The sequence below is a fragment of the Scophthalmus maximus genome, chromosome 20 (genome assembly GCF_022379125.1).
Source record: "Scophthalmus maximus strain ysfricsl-2021 chromosome 20, ASM2237912v1, whole genome shotgun sequence".
Taxonomy (NCBI): Eukaryota; Metazoa; Chordata; class Actinopteri; order Pleuronectiformes; family Scophthalmidae; genus Scophthalmus; species Scophthalmus maximus.
The window spans coordinates 12,172,399-12,198,806 of NC_061534.1; the positions used below are offsets into that span (position 1 = coordinate 12,172,399).

At 43.5% G+C, this 26,408-nt stretch overlaps 2 protein-coding genes across 13 annotated transcripts in view; one reads left to right on the top strand and one right to left on the bottom strand.

The window, feature by feature from the left end:
- arhgap24 (Rho GTPase activating protein 24) overlaps window positions 1-2,523 on the top strand; it is a 66,342-nt gene extending 63,819 nt beyond the window's left edge. For all 4 annotated transcript variants that reach the window (XM_035608018.2, XM_035608021.2, XM_035608022.2 and 1 more), the window contains one exon: window positions 392-2,523. In XM_035608018.2, the coding sequence (XP_035463911.1) occupies window positions 392-656 (265 nt within the window). In that variant the 3' untranslated portion in view covers window positions 657-2,523. The remainder of the gene's footprint in view (window positions 1-391) is intronic.
- Window positions 2,524-2,998: 475 nt separating this feature from the next.
- The window catches only part of mapk10 (mitogen-activated protein kinase 10), a 33,626-nt gene continuing 10,216 nt past the window's right edge, over window positions 2,999-26,408 (bottom strand). Inside the window, exons 2-14 of one of the 9 annotated variants that reach the window (XM_035608025.2) lie at window positions 25,084-25,155; window positions 23,691-23,860; window positions 20,704-20,833; window positions 20,153-20,211; window positions 19,585-19,723; window positions 19,086-19,251; window positions 16,640-16,711; window positions 15,271-15,453; window positions 12,643-12,767; window positions 11,801-11,827; window positions 10,737-10,800; window positions 10,059-10,136; window positions 2,999-7,305 (exon numbers count right to left, since the gene is read on the bottom strand). In XM_035608025.2, coding sequence (XP_035463918.1) covers window positions 7,163-7,305; window positions 10,059-10,136; window positions 10,737-10,800; window positions 11,801-11,827; window positions 12,643-12,767; window positions 15,271-15,453; window positions 16,640-16,711; window positions 19,086-19,251; window positions 19,585-19,723; window positions 20,153-20,211; window positions 20,704-20,833; window positions 23,691-23,860; window positions 25,084-25,155 — 1,428 coding nt within the window. In that variant the 3' untranslated portion in view covers window positions 2,999-7,162. Of the gene's footprint in view, window positions 7,311-10,027; window positions 10,137-10,736; window positions 10,801-11,800; window positions 11,828-12,642; window positions 12,768-15,270; window positions 15,454-16,639; window positions 16,712-18,405; window positions 18,478-19,085; window positions 19,252-19,584; window positions 19,724-20,152; window positions 20,212-20,703; window positions 20,834-23,690; window positions 23,861-25,057; window positions 25,156-26,408 lie in introns of all 9 variants that reach the window. The other 8 variants (XM_035608024.2, XM_035608029.2, XM_035608028.2 and 5 more) reach the window with 8 other exon arrangements.

Sequence of the window (26,408 nt, forward strand, 5' to 3'; positions counted from 1 at the left end):
GAGACCATGAAAAAAATCTATATCTACAACTTTCTATCTGCTATGATAACACACAATGAGTACATGCAATTCATTCATGTCACCAAATGGATAGCCTTGGACAGAGCCAGACTCCGGGCTCCAGCCTCATATTTGGCATACTGCCATTCTTCAAAGGCTTTGAAAAAGTCAAATTATTAATTTGACAGGAACGTAATGAATCTTTAGTATTTTATTCCTTGAGTTGGGGCTCTACACTTAGTCTAATTTAAGCTTTTTGCCAAAGTTTGTTGTTAAACGTTGTCCTGTTTCCTCCTCACTCTGCCATTACAATCTACTCTCAGATGACCTGTCGCCTGTTCATTGACCGCTCCTTCTCTTCCCCTAATCCCGTGTCAACCTCCCTCTGCAGCTTGGAGCAGCGCAACCTGGAGCTGGAGACGGAAATGGTGAGCCTCCACGAGGAGCTGGACCAGGAGAGGAAGAAGTACACCATGGCAGAGATCAAGCTGCGCAACGCCGAGCGCGCCAAGGACGACGCCGAGCGGCGGAACCAGACGCTGCAGAAAGAGATGGAGCAGTTCTTCTCCACGTTCAGTGACCTCACCGCCACCGGCAGCGCCGCAGCCACCGACCCGCGCCGGCCGGATCGTAACAACGCCATCTGGATACAGTGAGGGGCGGCGGGGGTGGGAATGCGGGCGGAGATGCCGAGAAAAGACTGGAAATGAATGAAATGATGTGAACAGTGCGCGGGCGTCAAACAGGATTTGGCTGCTGGTTGTACAGGGCGAGGTGGGAAGTAACATTAATGGCATGTTTTAATTTAAGAAAGAGGTGTATGACCTGTGAAAATGTAGACGTCACCTGGAGTGACATTATCTGTAAATATTATTTAAACAGTTTTCAGACGCAACACTCTCCTCAGAAACTGTTGTGGTATACACTCATCTGACTCTGAAGTGGAGTAAAGGGACAGAACACCGTAGTCTATGATGATCTACTGTACTAACATTACTTTATATTGGCTCCTAGAGCCGGATAGGAGGGAAGAATAAAACATTTAAAAAAGGTTCTGTTCGGCAAAACGGTAAGAATAAAATACCAAAAGCTGAGGACCATGCCAAAACCCCTCCCTATCTTAAATTCACGTGTAATGTAACCAAAACAAGCTAAAAACAACAACATCCATCTTATTGTTCCGTGTAATTCTGTATCTACTCATGTACATAGAGGGAAGCAACGCGGAAAAACACAGCAGCATATGTATGTACTGTAAAGAGAAATGAAAGTACTACTTAAAATGTTTATCTCGTATTTAAGCGCAGTTATCAAGGTGTGATATTTTGTATTGAGATTTTTTTTTTCCTTGCACTTACATGTTTTGTTTAGTGTCTCAAGTTGGTACTGAGTGTTCTGTCTGTCAGTGTATGTATCATTGAAATTGGACAATATACTGTATGTATGTGCCCGTGCTTCTGTGCTATTGTATTCACCCATGACCAAAAAAGAAAAGAGCCTGTACTGTAAATATTTTATAACTGTAGTCACTAATTGCGAGTCTGTACAGTGGTTTGAAGAATATTCGGATGGATATGGCGCGTATCACAAACGGACACCGACTGAAGAAATTACGCGGCTTGCAAAAATACACTTGCACGAGTGGCTCCCTGAATAAAATTTAAACGTCTGTCACGAATTCGTAAATTCAGGTGACGAAATGTACTTTGCTGCTTTTTTTGCGAGATGTGTGGCTGACGTCGTTCTGTGGTAAAATGCAGCGTACCGTCCGTGTCTGAGCATATGAGATGCCAGTTCTACGGAAATATGCTGTGGTCTTCTGACAGTTAATCTTCTCACCTGACAAAGCTGGTTGTCAGGTCCTGACTTGGCACAGAAGAACAAGCTGCAGAAATATAGCACATAGGTGTTCTTTTGTGTCATAACTGTGAAAAAAGAATTGGGGGGGGGGGATTATAGCATCAAGCGTGTCGACACCGAGGACATTTACAGCCTGGAATTCGAAAGCATGACGGTGGTGCATGAGTACACGAGGGTCGGTGATGTACAAAGTGACTGCATATTGATAAAGTCTCTGTGCGTGCATTTATTTAGCTTGAAACCAAATGTCTATACACACACAATGAGGATTTGCTAATGGGTACAGTACAAAACAGGAACACATCTCAGTACAGACCAGGAACCTGTCCAAAAGGAGTTTGTATGTGCATGTGTGCACAAGCCTGCTGCTGGTCACTGCAGGACATCTGGAATGTGCACATAGAGGGGGGGGGGAAGAAGTGCCTGAAGGAGGAGGGGAGCCTGTGCTTCTCATTTTTGCTCCCTTCACCGGGAAATAATGGGCTTAAGCCGTGCTGAGGGTGTCCCCTGATATCGGTGGATTCCACACAAAAAGAGTGGCTTCGTACGCACGGCGAGGGGGACAGGAGGAGCGGGACGGGACGGAATATTTTCATGACATGAGACTTGATACACAAAGGAACTTTGGACAAATGATTAGACATGAATAAAGGTGGATTTTCATGTGAGGCTCCCCATTGTCATTTACTCTTTCATTCGTGTTATAGTTTTGTATTCAATACATTCAGAAGATATAGAATTTCACTGTCTCCACGTTCACACAGTTGAGACTTTAACTAGTTAATATTTTTATAATTGATTGCTTCATCTATGACATTTCTAAAACAGTTACAATTAAATTACCTAATTTATTTATTCTATTCATTGTTTGGCCAACTGCCCAAAACCCCCCTAAAATATTCAGTATAAGATGATATGAAATAAGATAATACAGCAAATACTCACATTTGAAAAAGTGGAACCAGCTGCACGATTATGGCATTTTTATCATAAGACTAGATAAAGCATTACCGTACATGGGACCAACTGGGACTCAATGGTTTCTATTGAGAAGAAGGCCTGAAACAAAGAATGTATCCACATGCAGAATAGATCAGTACAGTCCAGATGAAAGGAGAAAAAAAAACGTACTCAGTTCTCCAAGATCAAAGGTTTTGTTTATTTTCCATCACATACATATACTATTTTTACATACACAGTTCCTTTAAAATGTTGTGTTTACAGGTACAGCTCTCAGAATTTCTTTTTCTTTTGCGTTTGTTTTCGACTTTATTTGAAACGCCATAGCCTGAAGCTTTGAGATCAGCGTGAAACGGATACAATTTCTTTTCTTTTTCTTTTTTTTATTAACCTGACAATGTCAAAAAAGAATGGTTCGCTAAAACAGCACGGAGTTAAAGAAAACGAGAGAGAGGGAGAAGGAGTCGTTAAAGAATCGCAGAACAACGTCACCTGATTCGGATGAGCTATACAGGGTTTCGTCGTCGCACAGTTCCACTTGAAGGACCAAACTGTTTTGGCATCACCTGACCCTTAGCTCGTAGCTCGCCTCCCTGTCTTGAGTGCAATGAAGTGTTTATTGCCTTGTTGTATTGTTGTTATTTACAATGTGACTCGAACAAAAGCGGTGAAATCCAATAAGCACGGGGGTCACAAGTACCAAGTGCAAAGATTTGAATGTTGGCACAGCTGAGTACAAGATGTGCCCTAAATTTTACATCGGCAATGACATTGTGTCCGGATGACAAGTCAGTCGTGTTCATATCACAAATAAATGGCTGAATCCTGAAACCGCACGAGACCATTGTGAGTCCGCCGTGACAAAAAATGAGGAACAGGTTTGCTACTGTCGTTGACACGTCGCTAATTCTACGTTAATGTGGCTGAACATAAATACATACATGAACTACTTCAGCACACGCGACTGCACTGACCGACATTCTTTGAACCAATCGCACAAAAGTTATGATCGCGATGAGTCACGATGAAAAAAATGAATTGTCTGGAAAACATTTTTTATAGTAAAATAACATGTCCAGGTGCCAGATCACGTCTTCCAATTACAGACAGTTTGAGTTTGAATGCTGGTTAATCTAAAGTCGCAAACACACACACACACCCACACACACACACACACACACATGAGCAGAGCAGCAATGGCGTGCGTAATCGTGAAAGCATTCATTTCTACATTCAGTGCTGACAACCCGGCCACTTCTGGGTCCGAATCATCTCAACTTAGACAGGATCTAAAGCCCCTTTTTTTTAAAATTACAACAGCATTGCCTGCAGGGACGTCATACAAAAAAATATTCAAAGTTCACATTCAGAAAAAGAAAGAAGAGGGAAAGAAAACATTATATGTGTCAGTTTTTTGTACACAGTGACCAGAACATGTAAGAGATACTAAAGAGAAGAGTGTCATTGGGATGGTTTAAAATGCCCTGTAGAAAAAACCTGTGGCTATTTGTGGTGCAGGGGGCCGACTCAGACACTGGACCCCCTTTTTTGGTGAGAAATTGATCGTAATTGTTTGTAAAAGCACAAAGAATTTCAAAAGCTGCACCCTGTTTCTGAGAGATCGCCCCCGCACAGACCCCGAACAGAAAGCCGAGCCGGAGCCGGAGCCTGGAGACGCACGCCCTCAGTTACCCTCGTCGCTCTGTGAAGCTGCTGTATGAGTCTGTGTGCGGGTTCGCTGTACACGTCACAAGCCACGGGCAGAATGAGTGTTAACAAAGTAGCCGTTTGAAGTTTGCTCTGTAAGCTTTGCTGGAGACGTTTAAAGAAAGAGAGAGAGAGAGAGAGAGAGAGAAGCACTGTGCTGCGGCAGCTCGGGCCGAGATTACAGAGATTGCGGTCAGACTATCAAACGTTCCCTTTGGGAAATAAAAATACACGAAATGACCGCCTCAACAGTGATGTCACCACGTGTCCTGAAGGAGGTCTCAACCGCGTCACCACGGGGACTGAACCTTTACTCTTAACCAGTAGATATATGAGCCATGCGATTTCGATCACTAGGAAATATGTTCATAATTAGTGTAGATGGTGTTTTGACGGATTCATTAAGAGACCGTGAGAACCATTGGGTGTGCAACAACATTCTTGTCAGTTTGTCTGATTGTCAAGTAATAACTCTACAGAACTGGCGGCCCAATCTCTGATGCAAACCATGTGCCACTGAAGTATGGAGTGAACTGTTTGCTCTGTCCATTCAAACACAGGTCACAGAAGCATGAAATGCGGCGGTGGGAACCAAAATAATGACAATGTCTTCCCCTTATTCCCATTGATCTCAGGATGAATGCGGTAAACACAAAAGTGACCGTTGGAGTGCAGTGCACTTTATATCTAAAGCACCAAAGAGAAAAGCCATAGCAATACCCTAATTGCAACCATTGCGTATAGCTGATTCCAGTTGTACATCTTCCCTTTTAAAAGACTACGGATATTCACAATCAGAGGTGACTCAGTATAAGTGGAGCCCAGTGCAGCCGCCAAGCCTTTGCAAAGTTCAGTGCAAACAATGCTTGTAAGTGTTTGTGTATGCGTTGGTGCCCCAGCTTCAGAAAAATATATTGTCTAATGGAATTTGCATGGGAACTAAAAAAAGGTCATCTAAAATGTGAACAAAAACTAGCGTAAGCATTGGATTGGATTGGAGGAAAGCAACCGCACACGAGATTCACGAGGGGTTTTTGTTTTGTTTCCACCAAACGCCTGGTGGTCTGTGGACTACGATAGATTTAAGGCAGAAAAAGAAGAAGCAGAGTCAAAAAAATAACGAAAAGACTTTCTGTACGTGAGCTGCTTCTCTCCAAAAGGCACTTGCCATGTTCAGGTTCCGTCTATCTAAATAAATAAAAATAAATAAATCCTCCAGCCAAGAAGTCAAACATAGCTGATCGGTGGCCTCTATCCAGTTCCCCATTTGATCTATATTCATATTCAGTTTCTTTTATGTACGATAAACGAATGGATGTTTGCTTTGCAGGAAAAAACAAGTCATTGCTACGAGGTTAACACTCATCAGCCGCCTTTGAACTACCGACTGCATCGCTCGCGTCTCCTTCTGAAAAATGTTCCAGGTTTCCGATAGATTTCAAATAATAAGAGTGTGGTGACACCACGGTGGAATAATACCAACCTCCTGTGCCTATGAGGGGTTAATGGTACACAATGACATGCGGGAGTGGTGGAGGGACCAATCATACACTGCCTTGGGGGAAGTAAAAGGGACATTACACACAAATCAGACTCCTCAAAAGGTAATCATATGAATTCTGAGCGCAATCGAAAACAAGTGTGTAATGACCCTTTTGTCCCGAACGCAGCCCTGACACACGCACACACGCGCACACACACACGCACACGACCTATCCTGTGACCAGACCCCCCCACGCCTGGAGTTGAGTTAGTTTACATCATATATTAACAAAAGTCTTTACGCAGACTCATTTTTAGCATACAGTGCGATTAGCATCGTTTTAAAAAATCTAATCATGCAGGACTACAGCAATAGGCAGGGGCAACTGAGGTGGAGAGCGGTGATGTGGCAAGGTGCGCTAGTCAGGAACCAAAAAAAAAAGAATATTTAAAACTCCCAGTGTACTGGCCGTCAGTCCCACTCTGTGTGCCCATCCGCTGTACAGAATTACATTATTTACAAGTATGACAGGGAGCATCGCTCTGGGTGCGAGTGACGATATATCCCTGCAGAGTAACCACATTAAAAACACGCAATTCAGGCAACCTTACATTGGGGGTCGTGACGGGACAAGGTTAAAATACAGCGGTGCCATTACATAAGGACTGTGTGGGAGAAGGGGGGTGGGGGGTGGGAATGAAGTTTGTATTGTACTGAGGTGATGAGCGAAATGGGCAGAACCACCTTGCCACAATGATTGGAGCGTAAATGCTTTTGGAAGGAGTTGGGAGACCAGCAGCCAGCCGATGTGCACGTTGCAGAAGATGCCAGTCGAAGCGTTTGGTCGTTTTTGTTTGGATGCCATATACATAAGATATTTGGGGTAATATAAGCAAAGCAACTAGAGAATCATTAACATATATGTCAGCTTGTTTACTTCAGTTTAAATACCACTGCTGTTTTTGAATGACAATGCACAGGCCTTGGATGTCATCGTTTCCCGAATCCATATAACTCTTGTTTTTGCTCTTAATATATCCATTTTGATCTTTACTCTTTTTTTTTTTTATCAATTCTTTTTCCATATTTTCACTTTCGGTTCGTGCTCTTTCACCTTCGGAAGAACACGGGGTTGCGCAGGCAGGCGGCTAGTCACCTGCAACACCCCAGGGGTCCTGCGGAGGTCTCCAGGCTGCTGTCGGTGTCTGAGGCCAGGGTCTGGTCGGTGGACATGGAGGAGATGTCGTTGATCGAGGAGGAGGGAGGGAGGCTCTCGCTGCTGTTCACGGCTGCACCTGTGCTAAGGGAATCAACAGCAGCAGGGGGTTACAACGTAAAGGAGTCCTGCTAAAGACGGGGGCAGAAATACAGCTTTGGGGGGTGGGGGGTCATTTGAACATGCACACAGAGGGTATGTACTATATAGCGAGAGAAGTGTTGAGTACAGCTGAGATTGTTCCATGAGTTCAAACAACAGCTGTGGGACACGACAAGCACAGTGCATCTAAATGAGACGGGGTTCATCAAGGTTTGGGTCCAATAGGTTCCACGGGGAAGGATCACCGAAGGCTGCGCTTGTTGTAATCATTTCGACAAGCATCACATGTTCTATCTCATCATGGCCTAAGTTCAAAAAAACGTATAGGCTTAAACTTGTCATTATGTATGGGGTACAAAACGATTTCACAGTGTAAACGGTGACAGAATTCTCTTGGCCACTGCGACGACTCGATTTACAGCCCAAAGGAACTGCATCACCCTTTTGCATGACCAAAACAAGGTTGAGAGTTGGCGGATCATGTCAACCCCGTTGGACAAAGGACTCCTGTTTGACGGAGGAACACAAGTTCTTTCTAAAGCGGTGTTGTCAACTTCCCTCGGGAGCTCTGAGGAAAAGTACCTGCTGCGTCCTTACTGACGTCTTGCTGCTGCAGCGTCTGTAGGACACTAACCAGCCAATGATCCCACCTGGAGCCACTAGGGGCGCGGAGGTTGTCCGTCGCCTCTTTAATTTGTTTGGATGCCATAGACATGTAATCATAATTCATGTATCATAAAACGGTCTCCGATGCTTGGACATAGGGGAAAGCAAACCTTAAATCTACAAATGTATAGAAATATATATCATTTTTTTTGCTCTGGTATTTGCTTTTTCTTTTAAATATAACAATCGAATTCATCGATCCGGTTGGATAAGTCCCAGATGGAAGCGGCCGCCGCGCCCCCAGGAATAAGAGTCGAGGTTTCAGTAATTCAGCCCACTGGCTGTGGACTAATGCGGGCGAGACTGTCAATCTCCATTTTAAACAAGAAAGGAACCGCACAGCTCGTCCTCGCAGGGTTTGAACCACAGCGCTTTCATCATATCCTCAGCAAGTGGGTTCTGCTCTCGACAATAACGCAATCAACAGATCGGCGAAAAAAATGTGGCTTTTGCCACGAGAGTTGTAAGTTGCCAAAGAAAACAGGAACAAATTAGAGACTATAGGGTATATCCAATATAACAACCACGTTTGCTTCCCTGCATAAGAATAGTTCATAGTCCCGTCGTTTGTACAGAGGGCATGTACAAGGAGGCAAATCGTGAATCTGCTGTTTGCGTCTGTTCCCTGTGGGTGGTAATTGCTCAATGGAGGCTGGTAGGCATTTCAGCTGACCCAAAATAAAGAAGGCAGCAATTCGTGATTCATGTGGCTGGCATCAATTCCAACAGTCACTTTACTTTACTCAGAGTAAATACATCAGAATTATCTGTTTAGAAATAATTTTTTAAAAAAGCCCATGCAGGAGGAGAACAATTCAAACTAATCTCGGGACAAAGCTATGATGTGGGATTATAGCTCTCGTTGAGTATAACAATAGCGGGACAGTAAATCTCCTCCACAGAGCTCTAGGACCGGTCTGATTCTGGCTGAGGCATCTCGCGTGTGTGTGTGTGTGTGTGTGTGCGTTCTTGGTGTGTGTGTGTGTGTTTGTGTGTGTGTGTGTGTGTGTGTGTGTGTGTGCGTTCTTGGTGTGTGTGTGTGTGTGTGTGTGTGTGTGTGTGTGTGTGTTTTTGGCTCTGCTGTTCTCCTGCAGCACAGACACACTGCCGTCCGCACGCTCCCGCAGGCTCAGCACCAGACACTGGGCCTGCCCATCTGCTTGATTACGAGTGGATGGAAGAAGGAGAGGAGGAAAGATGGAGGTCGTAAACTTGTGAGAGACAAGAGACGATAGAGACAAAGTGAACAAGGAGGGACGAGAAGCAGCTGTTGCACTTTTCTCTTCCGTCATGCTATTTCAATTTGTGGATGCAAAACGCAGCACATTTTCAAATGTCTGACTTGAGCCGGATGATTCAGATGGTTTATTTGCTTTCGTGTTTTGACCCTAAAGAGAGACAATGTTCACATGTTCATTATTTTTTCTGATGTCATTTCTCCTCACTCCAACATCTGGCAGTTACCACTTGTGACCATCAGATGCTGCTGTAGCTGCAGGATTTAGCATCGCTTCAGTTTGTTTTTCTTTTCGTCAAAATGGTTCTGGGGTTTGTTCTTGAATGTTTTTTTTGAATGCCTACTAACCAAGCAGAAAGCTATTTTCCACAGGTCTCTGACGGCAGTGAGCGTGTGGGTGGCCTGGTCAAGGTGCCGCCATCAACACGACTCCACGCTGCCTCTCTGTGGCAATTTATGAGAACTTCCTTTCCTTAGAGGTCGTCTGCAGAGAACTAATGTCGGCTGTCCTGTGACGGATCCCAGTGGACCCAAACCTTCAGTCAAGACATGTTTACTTACACAATCATAAAAGAACACACACACACACACAATCTGTTATCAAATATTCTGTACTAACAGGCAATACTAGCTGTCCGACAATTGCTATTTCACAGATACACAGAACGACGCCACCGAACCAAACGACATTCAGCTGAAACGCACGAGACAGAGACACATGGTCAACGGCACAATGGGGTTCTCTATTTACAAAAAGGGGGGTAACTCCAGTAAGGGTTGTAGTAAATTCACTTACAGAGCGATTAGGGGTTATGCACTGAGAGTACCTGAAGGTGAAGGCTGTCCCTTCACTACGCCATTCTTTGTTCTCTCCTCAAAGTTCATCACCTCTTTGTAGATTAGTTCTACCGAGGGGCAGAGTTACGAGAGAGAGAGAGAGAGAGAGAGAGAGACGTCAAAACATACAGACAAGACAATTTTTCATCCCTCATAACTTTCTGCATAAGTTATGTCATGACCACTAAAACTTTTGTGCAATTAACACTTGCACTATTTTCCCCACATGGTTCTTATTAATATTGTATATTATATTTATTATAATTATATTATAATGTACATATATATGTATTTCTATTCCTGGTTGGAGCAGCTATAACGAAACCAAATCCCCTGCATGGATCAATGGAGTATTTCTGATTCTGATTTCTGATGCTGATAATGGTTGGCTTGAAGTTCTCAACCAGCAGTAAGCAAACATTACTTAACAACACAAGATCATTTTAATGTAAGATAAAGGAGGAAATATATATTTGAGGATACACATAATGGGACAATACAATTAAGAAAATTAAAATAAATACACATTGGATTATAATTAGTTTGTTTTCTGATACACTCCTGAAACATCCATCACAGCGCATATACGGAATCTCCAAATTCTGTCTGACTGTTTCACTTACTTTTGGTCATTTATCTATTTTGTCGTTCAGATTAACGGTTCTCACCTTTCCATTCATCAATGGAGTGTTCTCTTTCATCCAGCTGCTTGTCATAGATCTGAGGTGGAGGCTGGAGGGGAGAGAGAGAGAGAGAGAGAGAGAGAGAGCACAAGTGAAGTTTAGTCAAGCGTGACGCACGACCCAGTCGACAAGATTCATTTTTAAGATGAAATGAATAAGTCTGATGTCACCGGAAACCTCCAGTTAGAACATCTGTTCAGAAAAAACATTTGAACAGGTTTAGATAATGGTGTGTCAAATCTTGTCATGGGAAATTGGGGACAAATTTATTAAAAAAAATCTGAACATGAGAATTACATCTGACTGACAAACATAACTTGAGACTTTGTGCAGTATATTCATTCAACTAATGCATGAATGAGTTTACTATATGTATGCAAAGGTATGCAGACGTGGAAATATGATTATCAATCACATAAAATGGTGATTGATTTACACAATTTAAATGTTTGTCCTCAGCACACATTATACATCACAACGTTATATACCCTTGAAAATCAGAATTAAACATCTGAAGGTGAGATCAGAACAAATCTGGTGGTCGTCCGGCTAAAGTTCAGCTGTACTTCTTGTGGCAGGGGGATCGTCATTTCATCGGTCGGGACAGAAATATGTTGTCTGGTGTCCAGACGGTCCCTCTTATCACGCTTTCAATAGCGAGCCTTCCCCAGACTCAGGCAACATAATCCTCCTCCTCCTCCTCCTCCTCCTCCTCCTCACAAAGAAAGCTCTCTGTCATGACCTTGTAAGTCAGCATTCACAAATGAATTAATCTCTGTCTCTCTCAAATGAATGTTTTGGGCCAGGAGTTATCACTTAACGTCATAGATGAATGAACACATGCATGGCAACAACTGCACCTCTTTTACCTGCAGCTTCACATTCCAGTAATGACATTTTGATATGATGATTACATAATATTGTCCTACTCTCTGTAATGTATAAATGCATAATATTATGATTTAAATAAGCAACAGTGTTTTCGTGAACAAAAGAGCCATTGAGATTTTTCTTTTTTTCTTTTTTCATGTAGGGCGGTTGTTATTTACCATGGATATTTGGATGAGATCTCTGGCCTTCATCCGCACGAGGTGACATTAGAGAAGGGGAAAACAGCAGAGAAGGTGTTGAGATTGCCATGTTACACACACCACATCAACTCGAAACAACAAAGTCATTCATGAAAACCGTCACCGCCGGGAACAACCACACAGCTCAGACACAAGTGCACGGTCATAAAAATCTTCCGAAAAATGATTCCTGACTGCGATGGAGGTGTGTGTGCAAGTGCTGCTGTTAACCAGCGAGGCGATCGAACAGAGAGAAAGAAGAGGAAAAAAGAGGTAAAGCAGAGATCCACCACCTGGTCATGCACTCATTAAGTGTGGTATCTGTGCAACTCTATGGAGCTGCCGATGGCTTTTTCCCAATCTCACTGTCACCTCGTGTTAATGAGGCACTGATGAAGAAGTTAGACTTCACCAAATGAACCAGGAGCACCACCTCTCTGACGTTACAAAACAGGACGATGCACCGAGTTGCTCTATTTAACACCGCGGCAGCAAAAACATATCTATCAAAAAAAAACAGCAACATATAAAAACAAATTGGAAAAGTGCAAATCCAACTGGCCCAGCAGGTCCCAGTGTTACAGTTCATACTGTAGTTTAGAAATTGATATTCGTGCAGTAAATCACTATAATTCCTTTCTTTTTCTTTCTAACCAAAGATAAAAACAAAAAAAAACCCCAGAAGAGAGTCGTTATTTTATCATCATCATTTTCAGATTGCACCCATGTGAGAATCAGTGGACAGTGCTGTCCAATCAAAGACAGAGCTGGAGAGGATTGAGTTTGTAATCAATACGCGGCTCTGCCCGAGGCCTACTCACCGCCTCCACCTCGGCTGGGTCGTACCAAACGTTGATGTAGGGGTGCTGCAGGGCCTCGTCCACCGATATCCGCTTAGCGGGGTCGATGATCAGCATCTTAGACAGCAGGTCTCTGGCCTGGCTAGCTGTTGTTTGAAAAAAAAAAAGCATAAACAACATCTGGTTGATTTTGTGAGGCAAAGAAAACTATGTCCTCTATGTCACTAATATGCCAGAGCGGGGATTTGAAACATAATAAAGCAGAGGGGGAGGAGGAGAGAGGAGAGAGGAGATGGAAATGTCAGGGATTAAAGAGAATAATGAACGACTGCAGCTTGTCAAAGGAAACCAGACCATCACAGCGACTCCATCACGTGTGGAGTGAGAGCTTTGGAAAAGAGCATTATGACTGTTGACTGTTTGTTATTATGGATTGTGTGTGCGTTGATCTACACACGTATACCGCGGAGAGCAGGAGCGACTTGCTCAACTAGTCATCTATCGAAGAGTCGATGGTAAAAAGAAATTAATTGGCAACTATTTTGATAGTTTGATAGTATTTTCTAAGTCATCTCTCAAGTAAAAATATGCAAAAGTCCCTTTGTCTTGTTTGTTTGATTTTCTTCTTTGCAGGTTCAAGACATCTGACAACGTTACCTTTGGGATTTAATGATTTCTGTTTTTGTCCCCAGTAGTTTTGGACATTTCATAGAACAAACGATTCATCAAGAAGTATAGATTATTATTATTAATTAAAGCCCATGTATAGATGATTCCTCAATACTTAACCAACCATCCAGATACCTCTTTTCTTCAGCACTTCTATTGTCCATTTCTGTTGATGCAAAATAGCTCTTGCTACTATTTGTCATACGTTGATCCCGTCAGCTCGGTGTGGATTAATAAAGTCATCACCTGCTACCACTGGCATATTTCTACATGTATCAACAAGTGGAAGAAAAAAAAATCAGCATCACCAGACGTTCAGTCGGTCAGTCTCTACACCCGCTGGTGCTCTTGGACCGACCTGAAATCGAGATCCCTCACGCCACACACCGTCCCGCTCCTACACACGCTGACCTTCACTACAAATAGCTCCCTGCAGCTCCAGAGGAGCGAGGGCGCCTCAATCGAGGGGCAGGGAGAGAAAGATGAGCCACGGCGAAACCTCCCTGCATTTTGCCCCCAGAATCAACACATCAATAAAGAGAGGATGGTAAATGTGTAACGTGACTCTTCTGGCAGTCTCCTTCCTGCTTCTCTTCCCCTCTCGCTCTCTCTCTATGTGTCTCGCTTTCCCTCCTCTCTGTCCTGCGGTGCTGTCTGCCTCCGTCTCCTACGGTTCAACATAACCAAAGCCCAAAGGATGTCAGACTCAGATCCTGCCTGTCACGGCACGAGACGTGAAACATAGCAGCACTTCACCTCGGCCTCGGCCTCGCACTCTCTCTCTCTCTCTGTCTCTCTCTCTTTCTCTGGATGCACTCTCGTCTAACACTGTCACTTCAGCAGGTGGCTGACAGAATACACACTGATTCATGAGACTTTGACCCTGCAGGAGCGTGGGTGTGGGAGAGCAGGGCGACGCCAAAAAATGATATTTTGCTAGATATCATTAAAGAGCCTTTCCACTTTTTCAAAATATTGGTAAGAGAGAGCGCACTTCGGAATCGAGACGAAAGAAGGAAATGATGTCTGCGTAAACCTGCTGCATTAAAAGACAGAGGAAATCCAGAAAATCTCCCAGAATGGAATTTAATCATTTTCTGTTTCATTTCAGTGTAATGTGCAAGCCCGGAAGAAAAAATGGAAAATGTTTTTTTTGTCGTAAAAATGTACGGTAACACAACCTTTTCGTTCCTTTATGTGAAATAATAAGGTGTATGAAGTTGATCAGGTCACATGTACCAAGTTCACTATATTAGTACGGTGTCTCAGCATGCTGCCGTTTGCTGGTTTGCAGTAAACACAAAGTATAATTGAGGCTGATGATGGGAACTTCTTAGTTTTGCACGTATTTGGTGACAAACCATAGTATTGGACAAAGTGACGTTTTGGCAATCCACCCGGTACAGTAGCTGCGAAACATTTTGCTCAGAACCACCAATGTGAATCCGAACGGCGGTGCCGTTGAAAGACTGGGGAATCACCAAACTCACTATCATCCATCATGTATTATATCCAAGTCAGCAGAGACTGATTTACTATCAAAGTGCTGTAAAAAGGCAAAGTGAGTGGCTGTATATTTTATTGAAGCACATCATAATTCTATCATGACTTTACAGATGGCATCAAGGATTTAACTGCACCCTCCCAAGGCTCTGTCACTGTTGTTTTATTTGTTTCTGCGCCAAAACTAAACTGTTAAATGTCACTTATTGTTACTGCATTTGAGATAAATAGCCCACCTTTCTGTATGTTTCAGGGTTTCTGTGGTTCATTTTGAGTGATAACACAATGCGCATTGTCACCAGTCTTGTGGGATCATCCTTGAAATACAGTTTATGTGTCTTTCGAGACCTGCAAAGGTTTTCATTTCAAATAATCAGTCAATAAAATAAGACCCATCTAAACAGGCTCACTGCAATCTGATAAAAAAAAGAAGAAGAAAGAAAAAGGCTTCACTGTGTCGAGCTACTTGTTCCTCACCTTTGAGTTTGTTGTGCTCAGAGTCAGCGGGGAAGAGGCAGTCGGGGAAGAGCTTGGGAAAGGTGAGGCCGGCATACTTTGGCCGGTTCTCCACGTAGTTCCTCACTGTGGGCTGGAGCTTCTTCATGAACTCCAGCGCGGGCGTGCCCAGCTGCTCAATCACCTTGTTCCACTGGTCGATGTCTGGTGTGGCGGGTCAGGATTAAGGGTAACACACGTGGAATACGCAGCTTCCATGTCATCCTGAACTGTGTGTCTTCGGAGCACTAGCCCTCACACAACTCTGTTTGTGTTAAGTTAATACAAAATTTTAAAAAAACCATTCATTTTATCATAGAAAAGTTGGAATAATTATAACGGGGGTTGTGATACCAAATAAAATGACATGAATGAAAAGATGATATTCACTAAATAATCACTAAATATATCAACATGTGGATGGTTAAACATAAAAATCACCAAGTTACTTTAATTATTTCTGAACTCTAAATATTTGCTATTAAAATCAGTAAGAAATATCCACGTGAAAACGGCTTAATTTAATAATAGATCCTTTTTTTTTCAGAAGAAGAAATAACCTTCTCACTCTTCTTCTATCAATGCTGTTTTTCTCCAGCACTGCCACCAGTTTGTTGGGAATGAGGCTGAAGTCTTTGGCTTCCTGACAGATTTAAAATGATTTGCTGTTATGCATTTTTTTTAAAACCTCAAATATCAGCTACATATATATTATATTATGATTGCTGAGCTTCTCCAAAAAGCAGGAATTAGCTGAAATAATCCGGAAACTGTTATTGAACCTCCTGTAAAGAATTATGTATGATTTCTTTTTTTTCTTTTTTTTAGTACAGTACATGTGGTTGAATTTGTGTTTGCAGAAATGCTTTCGGGGGCGTGTCGAGCTTTCATTTCCCCTCCATGTTTGACAACAAATATTTCCTCTCTCACCCCTCCGCACACACTACCCTCCACCCCCGTGTTCTCACACGCGGTGCCAGTTGAGGTACTGAGCTGCCAGAGATCCCCATTACTTCATCGTGCTGGAACGCCACACACTTCCGCCTCCTTTTTGTCTCCGTTGCACATTGGCTCTGATCCACCCAGTGCTCAGTGAGGCGGGGGGGGGGGGGGGCTCTTATCCATGGCTCTTTAGCAAGTCGTTGGGTTCACTCGGAGAAGCTCGACGTGTTATACGTGCCGCAAAGCACGACTGTCGAACTGCGCTGCCCAGAACTGGGGCATCGTGCACCTGAGCTCTCACAACAGCTCTCAAGTAAGTGTTGTGGGGCGGGGTGTTTTCTACGTTTATCCTTTTCAGGTTTACATTGTGGAACAGTGTGAAGGAGCGACAAGGACGACAGAAGGATACGGTCAGTCCCAGGGAACAGCACTGTCCCTCTTATCACCTCTCCAAAGATGCAGCCGACTGACCACATGTCCACTGGGGGACACACACATGCACACACACAGGCTTATGGGCGAGCACATTAACACTGTCTTTAGCCATATCTATCCAATATCAATTTCAACCTCCAAGATGCCTTCTGTACACTTTAAGTATAGGCTCTAATTCTGTATCCTTAATAACTCACATCCCTGTAAGTTGGAACATTTGAATGTTTGATGACTCACATGCCGTTGCGTAGCCGTGCATTTCACCTTTTCCTACACGCAGGCAGGCTACACCTCCAATTCCCTTGCCATGACACGAGGGCCCACTCATTTAACACGCCGCTGTACTAAATGGCCATCAAACATCGAGTCACCCTGAGGCACGCTGTGCTGTGACCCCGTGTAGACAGACTGCTATTCTCCATCATCGTACGACAGACACTCGGGAAAGGTGCGGATAACTTTGGCGCCGTCGATACCTCAGGTCCAAAAGTCTTTGAAGTAAATTAAGATTAGTTATAGGCAGGGGTACCAGTCCAGAGCTGATCTATAAGCATATAACAAAAGTGTGTGTGCGTGCGTGCGTGCGTCTTTATACTCTCCATTGATCTACAGTAATAACGGATGCAGTGTTATTTCAGGCTAAGAGCAGAGGCAGAAGGAGACAGATATTGCAGCAGAGCTCATTGCAGTGGTTTCTGGTCCTCCAGAGTGTTAATCTTTGGGGGACTGCGAGTACAAGGGATGTAGAGGTCAGAGCTTTAGCCCCAAGCACCTGCAGACCCCAGAGGTCCTGTGTATCTCAGTGCTGCTTATATATTTGCTTGCTGAAGTCTGGATATTTTTCCCGAAATTTTCCAGAGGGGCTTTATGTGAGTATGCGAATGGCCACAAGTTGTGCTCTGGAAAATGTGCTGGAACTTTTCCTGCCAGCCCCGTGGTGAAATGGACGCGTCTGACTCATATGTGAACGGCAAACTCCAGAAAGTGTGGGGCCCCAATTGACATAACATTTCCCAGAGTTCATGTCTTCAGCGTCAGATATACAGTATATAGATGACCTCTATCTTGCATCATCATGCTATCTAACGTTTGATAGCTTTCCCCAAACAGCTGCTCACAATGAATACATTTCTCATTATGTATCGATTGCAAGCTTAGTGACAGTATCTGGCTCACACATGTGGGCACCCCTCGGAAAACAGGATGTGCGTCACACGGCAACACACGTGCGCGAGCGCAGCATGAGGGCCCTGTTTATCCAAACTCATCCTACGGAACGACGTCGCCTTGGGGGATGCAACTGCAGCTCCCTCGCTGCATGACAACTCACCAGGTAGCACACTCCAAATAGCGCACACTTAAATATGCAGACACACAAAGAGAGGACTTCCTCTTCTCAAAACGTGGGACTAGATGAAGCTCGAGATTCAGACATGTTGACAAAATGTATTTATGCTTGCGCGTTATTGCAGGTTGTATTAAAAGTGTTAAAAGAAGATCTGTTGGAGTTACAGATGTGTTAAAAAGCCAAGCCAGATGTGGGCGCAGTTTAGTTCACCTCAGTGACATACAGAGAACATCGGGCCCGGTGTATGTACCTAAGTACGGTAATGTACTTACTTCTTTACACATGCCTGTAGCTATTATATCCTTCACTTTGGAATTTGAATATTATTTTTCAAAAAGCTTTTCAAAAGCCCTGAAATCGATCTATGTCCAGGAACTTCTCGACAAGGATACAGTCCCGACCAGGGAAAAGGATTTTGTGGCGCACCATTTCTCCCATAATGCACCCCACCGACCATATGTCCACTGCACGCACAGAGGTGAGGGGTGGGACGAACGGGGAGCAAAGGAAAAGAGAGAGAGTAAAAGCAAAGGTTAGTGTGAGACACATCCGGCTCTCTGGGAGAAGCAACAGCGATTAGGGAACTAATTGCTGTTTGGTGAGGGAGAAATAATTAGTGAGAGGCGTGTTACATAAAGATAAATTATTCACACATACAAAGAAAGAAAGAAAGACAGAAGTTCTAACTAGCGGAAAGAAATCCAACCCTCCTGGTTTCCATCCATAGGAGAAATGTGGCTAATGAATCATAGCTTTTGCTGGTATTCCGTCATGTCTGATAATCTGGGATTCATTCCTCCGACAACACTTCACAATTCACTTCACTTCGCTTATTTGCAAAGTGTGACCTGACACATTGCACACAGTTGTGGCAAGAGTTTCAAAACAAGACGATCGTTTAGTGGTACAAGTATATTCAAAAATACTGCTATGCAGACACTGTTAAGTTCCAGTGAGCTGTTTTCATTGATTCCAATAAATGCATCAGTGAGATAAATCTTGTATTAATATAGAGACTGGGAGGATAAAATGACTCCGGCATTATCATTTGAAGATGTGTGTCAATTCTCACCATTCTCTTTGTATCCCATGCCCAGGATAACCTCTGGGGCTCTGTAGTATCTAGTCACCACATAAGGGGTCATCATGAAGCTCGTGCCTGCAGTCCTCGCCAGGCCAAAGTCCAGGATCTTCAGGGTGCAGTCGGACTTCACCACTATATTGCTTGGTTTAAGGTCCTGGAGAGGACAAAGGAGAGCGCTGACGTGAGAGACTGTACATACTCGGATAATTCGGATTTTCTGTTTGGGACGTATATATGTCATGTTAGACCACACTTCTATTCGCCCACAATGAAGAGACAAAACAAGAAGATGGCAATGGTTTTGATACCATAGGATTGGGTTTACGGCTATGTGCAGGTTTACTCTTATGTTCATAAGAGTATACAGTACAGTTTCCTCTGCATCCCCCGGGCCGCCTTTGCCGACCTGATTTCACGCCTACTCATTTTAGACAACAAACCATGACCAAGAGCTTGACAAGGAAACAGAGGTGTGGAGTGTCCCTACCCTGTGAATGATGCCAGCTGAGTGCAGATGTTTGATACCACACAGCATCTGGTAGAGCAGGTAGGACATTCTCTCATGGTCGAGCTCCATCTGAATCACCTGGCACAAGTTGGCGTCCATCAGCTCCATCGCCAGGTACCTGGGAAAAGGCGCGATGGATTCGACAGTGGTCAACGGACGTCGGGTCGAGTCACCGCCCGAGCCGACGAGTTACTCGTCAGCTGGAGTCATTGGAAAGCTACAGTCCTTCTTCTCCGTCTGAAGGACTCTTTACCAAAAGCTTGTTCTCAAAGTGAACACACTCTCATTCATCATCGCGTCCGAGAGCAGGTTATCTCAAGCAGCCTCAGATTACACCTACAGTACTCTCTCACCGACCACACCGCAGCGGTGCGTTGTCACAACTGCAGGTGCGAGGGAGTAATGAGCACATATGTGTGATAAACTGATTCCCTGTCTGTTCCCTGTCATGTGATATATCATATTAAATGAAAAACACATTGTGTACCTGTTACTTGAACTAAAATAAAATAATGCAATTATGCAAATTAGTGTTTTGAATACTCACACATCCTGGAAATCCTCTAATGATTTCTGTGGTGTGAAGACATTTAATAAACTGATAATCTGAAATAAAAGAGAAAAACAAGGAGAGGATCAGCGCACAGTGGATGAAAAGCAGGCATGAAACAAGAGTTGAGGCAAGGGACGGTGGATGCGTGTTGGTGATGACCCCTGAAGAAGGACACTGCCGAGGGAGAGACAAAAGTCAGCGGAGAGAAGAAGTGAGACGGAACAAGAGAGCAGAATGGATTTTGGTGACGTCAAGGAAGAGAAGAGCCCAGAACTGTGGGGCGGGAGATTACATTCACGCCTTGAAGTATTTCACTCTCCTGCCGTTTCTGTACACTCCTGGAGGCATGGAATTTAGCACGGTCACAACATTGTAGTCGCTCATCTCCATTTTGTAGCAAGGGGGATTTATCAGGGACCAAAAATAGACGCTGACTGGGTGACAGTTGAAAAGTGGTTTTCATTCTGACAATGGATGCATCGTCTTTCTTCCTGCTCCCCCCCCCCCCTCCAACCGCTGTTCCCGCCCTTAGCTGCATGACTTACATTTTTGTGATTGACACATTTCATGAGCACCAACTCCCGGTATGCCCGCTTGGCATGGGTCTGGTTCTGGAAGGGTCTGCTCAGCTTCTTGATGGCCACATTTCTGTCCAGAACAGCGTCATAGCCCGCACTGCAGAGAGAGAGAGAAACAATAAACGGTGGCATTCATAGCTGGGGATGATTCACTCTGTGTGTGATTGCACGTCACTCTGACAATCCGTGGTCAATGTCATTGGTCATTTTTTCAAAGCTCCAGCAAACAGATTACTTTGTTTTGAACTCAATTTTATCGTTAAAAACACTGTTTTTTCCCCCTCTGTGCCATGAGCTTGTCAGTAACAGAGAAACAATGAAATCACATTCAGTGTGGCTGTCGGGAGGAGAGAAGAATAAACATTCAGTTCATTTTGTGAAACTTGAAACGGAAAAATACTATTTCTGGGCTTAATCTTAAGTGATGATGATGTTGAAACTGGTTGCACAGTTTAATGGCGACAGGAAAAACGACACCATCCCCGCTTGTATTGAAAATAGCCATCAAAGTAAAATGCAGTGAAATAGAGGGGGAAATATAAGTCATACGCCGCTGGTTTCTCTCTCAACAAAGTGGCTCAGTCCTTAGTAGAGGTCATTACAGCAGAGTGAGTTCTTTGCTGGCTCGACAAAAACCCTTGAGAACCTCTGGGATTTGGGCTCTTTGTGTAGATTTATGTTGGTTTTCAGTGAACAGAAGCACACAGACGGGGGGAAACCTGCCATTAAAGTGCCACGTACATCAAACATTTCTAGCTATATCTTCGACTGCGCCTTCTCCGACAAATAAGCCAGACATGATGCTGCAAATCGAGTTTCGGGGAAATCTGCACGCCGCCTCGTCGCAACCCCCTAATCAAAACGATGCCGTGTGTGGGTTCGTGGATGGCTGAGTGGGATATGAAGTGGTTCGCCATGTCTCTGTGGAGACGGCAGGCCAGGGATGATGTGTGACCATGGAAACAGTGGAGCCTTCATAAAAGCATTGATCCAATAGGGATTTGAGTCAGTCATCACTTTTCTAGCTGAGTGAAAGATGATGTCATGACCAGCTAAACTACTTAAAGCCTTCATCCCTCCCAAGATGCATCTGGAAGCTCATCCTGACTGAGCGCGCGAGTCGTAAGGGCAGAGATGTGCACAGATTGGGATGTTTGTGGGGGCGACGGTGCTGGCAGAGAGAGAGTTCTAGCTGCAGCAGCGATGTTTTCCCACGTTAACGTGTTCTCGGGCTTTACAGAGGCCGGTTTGATTGCATAAGTAAAGCAGAATACAGAATATTTGAAAGTCAACTTTCGAGTGGAAAATAACTCAACTGGCAGACAAAAACCTTTTTTCTAGCATTATGTTGTTGTTTATGTGCAAGTTAACAACTAGACGAAACTACTTTCATTCGACTGTCTGTAATCAGTGGGACATTACATCAGCTCCGGGGGGTTTTATGTGGTGTGGTTGCGGTAATACCGTGACCATATGACACCAGATGACAGCTGTGGGGAAGAGCCAAGCGACACACACCAGAGCAGGTTAAATTAGATCTGCACCGTCTCCCTGCCATGCATCCCAACAGTATCCTTCGAACGGGCACCAGCCCAGCATTCGCAGCCACGGCCTGCCCAAGCTCCTTTGGATATGCACAAAATTGCTTTGGAGCGGAAGGGGCGACGGGGCTGAGGGCATGGGAAGGCAAGGAAGGACAATGAAACAGGGCGAGTGAAGGACAGGGCAGTTTACGGCGGTGAGAGCCAGTGAATCTTCAACCACTTTCATAGGACACGCTGCCATAAAAAACCTGCCGACTTGGGTCATCCCAGGGGGGGTCTCTGGGGCAGGTATATCGCCATAGTGGCACGGCATTAACATGAATGTAACTTATAGATCTGTTTGACAAAGAGTGTGAGATGCATTCCTTTAAGTGGAGCCTTGGCAGTGGGTTCTGCGTTCTGATAGGGCCGGCGTGAGATGAATTACAATGAATGCGAGCTCGCTCTGCAATCTGGATTAAGGATTCATTTAAGTGCCCATCCTGTTAGGCCCTTATGGCCCACACATCCATATTCTGCACAGCAGATGTGTCATCCGCTCGAAGCGCCGGAGAGGATATGAACCCAGTCGATTCAAATATTCTGAAAGGCCAGACACTCGACATTTTACGGCCTTTTAAGAGTTTTTCAGTATTTTGCCACTGATGTTTCGACATTTTCTCACAGAAACAGCAACAATTATCTTTGATTTTCAAATATCAGGGTGTTATAAGGGAAACAAATATATTACTGTTTTATTATTTTGTGATGCAGCGAGACCCTAATCAGTAATTTATTTTTTTTATCTCAGAAGCGTATATCTTTCAATTGAAAGATAAAATGTTTAATTCCACTTACAAAGATTACCAACAAAAAAATGTTGCTTGAGAAACATTAATAATTCAGATTATTTTGCTGTTTTTACAAGACCTTGAGGGGGGACCTCCGCCTGTTCACCATTACAAGATTAAAGCCCAATAAAGGTTTCGACATTCGCAGCCCTTTTAATCTCTAATGTTGAGCTGATCCATCCCTATTCCTCTTTGCTCTGCATACGGTTTCTGCAAAGCTGCGTCGCATTGTTGCATGCTGTGCCTTCAAATGCTATGATTGTTCAGGAATAATCAAACCAGGAGAACTGGGAAAATATGACTTCCCTCCCGCCGAATCAACAGCATTAATCATTGGGACGTCACATGGGTTTCTGTAATTAAATAATTCCGTTTTACAGCCCTTTACTCGCATGGTGAAAACACAGAGCAGAGATTCTCCTCCTGTAATCAGCCCCCACAGCAATAAACTACAAGGCAATTAGAAAAAAGAACTAACCGCTAAATGAGATAATCACGCCTTAAATACTACATAAAAAGAACAATTCAAAAATTCTGATATTAAACAGGGCATAAAAGAAATGCACTGTTGAGTACTTACCAGACAATTCCCTGAGCTCCAGAGCCGATGGGCTTTAAATTCTGGTAACGCTTTAAAACTGTGAAGGTGGAGTCTCCCACTTCCACACTGTAGAACTGGTTGTCCACTTTGCTCTTGCTCATGTTGTAATGCTGGGCGATATATGACACATCCACTTGTTTACCAAAACCCTGCAAAGAGCAAACAAAAACAGAAGAAAAAAACTCTGTTATGATGGTGAAGAGGGTTCATGTGTTTGCTGACCTGGAAAAGTGATAAAGCATCTGTTAATCGACATCGACAGTTTAAAAATGTGGTGTAACATTCGTACAAAACATTTTTTTGAAATCCACATTCAATATATGTGTACCTGCTGATACAACTTTATCTTCCTTATTGGTACTTTACAACAAAAAACTGTGGTATGGCTGGTCACACAGCATAAACTACTGTAGTACTGTAATTGTTTCCATGCATACATGTCTTTAATAGTCATGTAATGACTTTCATGCCACTGATGTCTTTACTCTTTAACGTGGATTCAAAGATTATATTCACGTGCACACAGTAATCAGGCTATAATTACACAGGCAGAGGAGTCGCACAAGTGGTGCCACAACAAAAATAGCGGTTAATTGCGGACTGGATAATTACAACAAAGCTCACAAACCACACACACAACGTCGTACTACTGTGTGTTACTGAGGGACACGGGTTTGAAACTTCCCGCGGATGCCACGAGAAAATATTTACATGTAGAGGTGATGCACTTAAATATGATCTAATCAATTCAATGCACTGGCCTGTCGCATCTACTGTAGAGTGGCTATTAAACGCCCAGCTACGCATGCATGTGCGATGCAGACACCCCGTGCAAATTATCTCAATAAGATTGAGCTACTGTGAAAATAGCCTGTAGCAAACCGCACAGTGCTCACGCACAGGGCATGCGATAAAGACTGTGGCGTTTATGAAATGGCATCCCCACCGGAGCATTTGCATTTGCATTATACGCCGCCACATCTCAAGAGGAGACGGGCGATTGCGGCCACAGACAGGAAGACACTTCACTGTTTTCTCTCAGTTCACAGATCGACACTGTAAATGCTGAACTTCAAAAGAAAACCTTGGTCTAACTCAATTATTTCTAGCTTTGCTAAAGTCTAGAAAATATTTTCTGTGAAACATTCACACCGGAGCTAGTAATCCCGAGTGGAAACCCTTGTGCATTTCACTTTGACACTTTAACGTGTTCCCTTTTGTCCGAGGTAAATGTTCCTGATGAAACTCGACTTTAGATGTCTCACTTTTTATGCACAGAAACACAACAGCATATACCACAACATATAGAGCAATGAAGGGGATATGAAAGGGATTGAATACTGTACCTTTTTTACCTGTAAGGAACACACACCTGACAAAAGGCTATCTTTACATCCAGGATCGGTTGGCTGCAGTTATATAAGAAATGTCTGCTCATAAATACCTGGAAGACACAAAGCAGGTGGAGAGAGGGAAACAGTGAGAGTGTGAACTCTATACTTATAGTATATGAGGTGCAACGTAACCTTTTGCATGCAGTATGGGAACTGAAGTGACCCCACACTAATCACACTACATATAATATGCAATACAGCAGTTTCATTTATCACAGTTTTCTAAATATAAAATACGTCAATGTGTCCACGGTGACAGAAAGGTTGTTTGGACCACCCTTTCTGCAATCATGCAGACCTCTCCTCATGTGTGACGGAATCTGAAAAGTCTCAATAAAAGAGAAAAAAAACTAAACAAAACTCAACTCTGTGAATGAGAATTGACGAATACATTGATTTCCTTATGGGAGTATGATAGATACAGCTCAGTTTCAGTGACAGGTGTCTTTGTGTTTCAAGATGTCGGCGTGAATAGCTGATGGTCTCGAGGAGTGAAAGACAATATGCTGATGTTCGTTGATGACAAATTCCTGGCAGGCTGAAGCCTCCACCTCCTCGTGCTCCCTGCAATATGGATGATTTCATAACATCATCTCAATGTCACTACACTTTCATAATTTTTTCTATAGGCCTGATTGTATTTGCCCACTTATCGAACAGCTTCACCAATGATTAGCCAATGATGTTATTTCTCAAACTAGTCCCAGTGCATATTTATGTCCTCAATGTCTTTTCATTATTCATGATAACATTATGAGTTTTGCAACTCTTTACATTTATAAATTGAATGTATATTAATCTTAGAACCGTGACCATGACAACAACCAATACAAGACACATTTCATTTAACTCCTCTCACATTTCATCACTTTGACACTAAACCAAACCTGTTTTTACCTTCAAGGTTATGACTTTATTTAGAGACTAAAGAGGAGATAATGAATTCAATTTTACCAGGTTTTACTTTGGTATCGCTGTCATACATGTAAAAGAAGCTTTGAAAAAGCCAGTACCATTAAATGGTAAATGGTAAGTGGCCTGTATTTAGCACTTTTCTACTCTTACTGACCGCTCAATGGGCTTTACAGCACAAGTCATATTCACCTGTTCACACACACACACACACACACACACACACACAGTGCATTTTACACAGTGCATTTTCTATCACACGGCCGTGAATGGTTCAGAGGCAGTTTGCATTCAGTGACTTGTCCGAGGACACTTGGGGATCGACCCACCGACCTTCTGGTTAGTGGACGACCCACTCTTCCACAACAGAGGTGACATTTGCATATAAAGA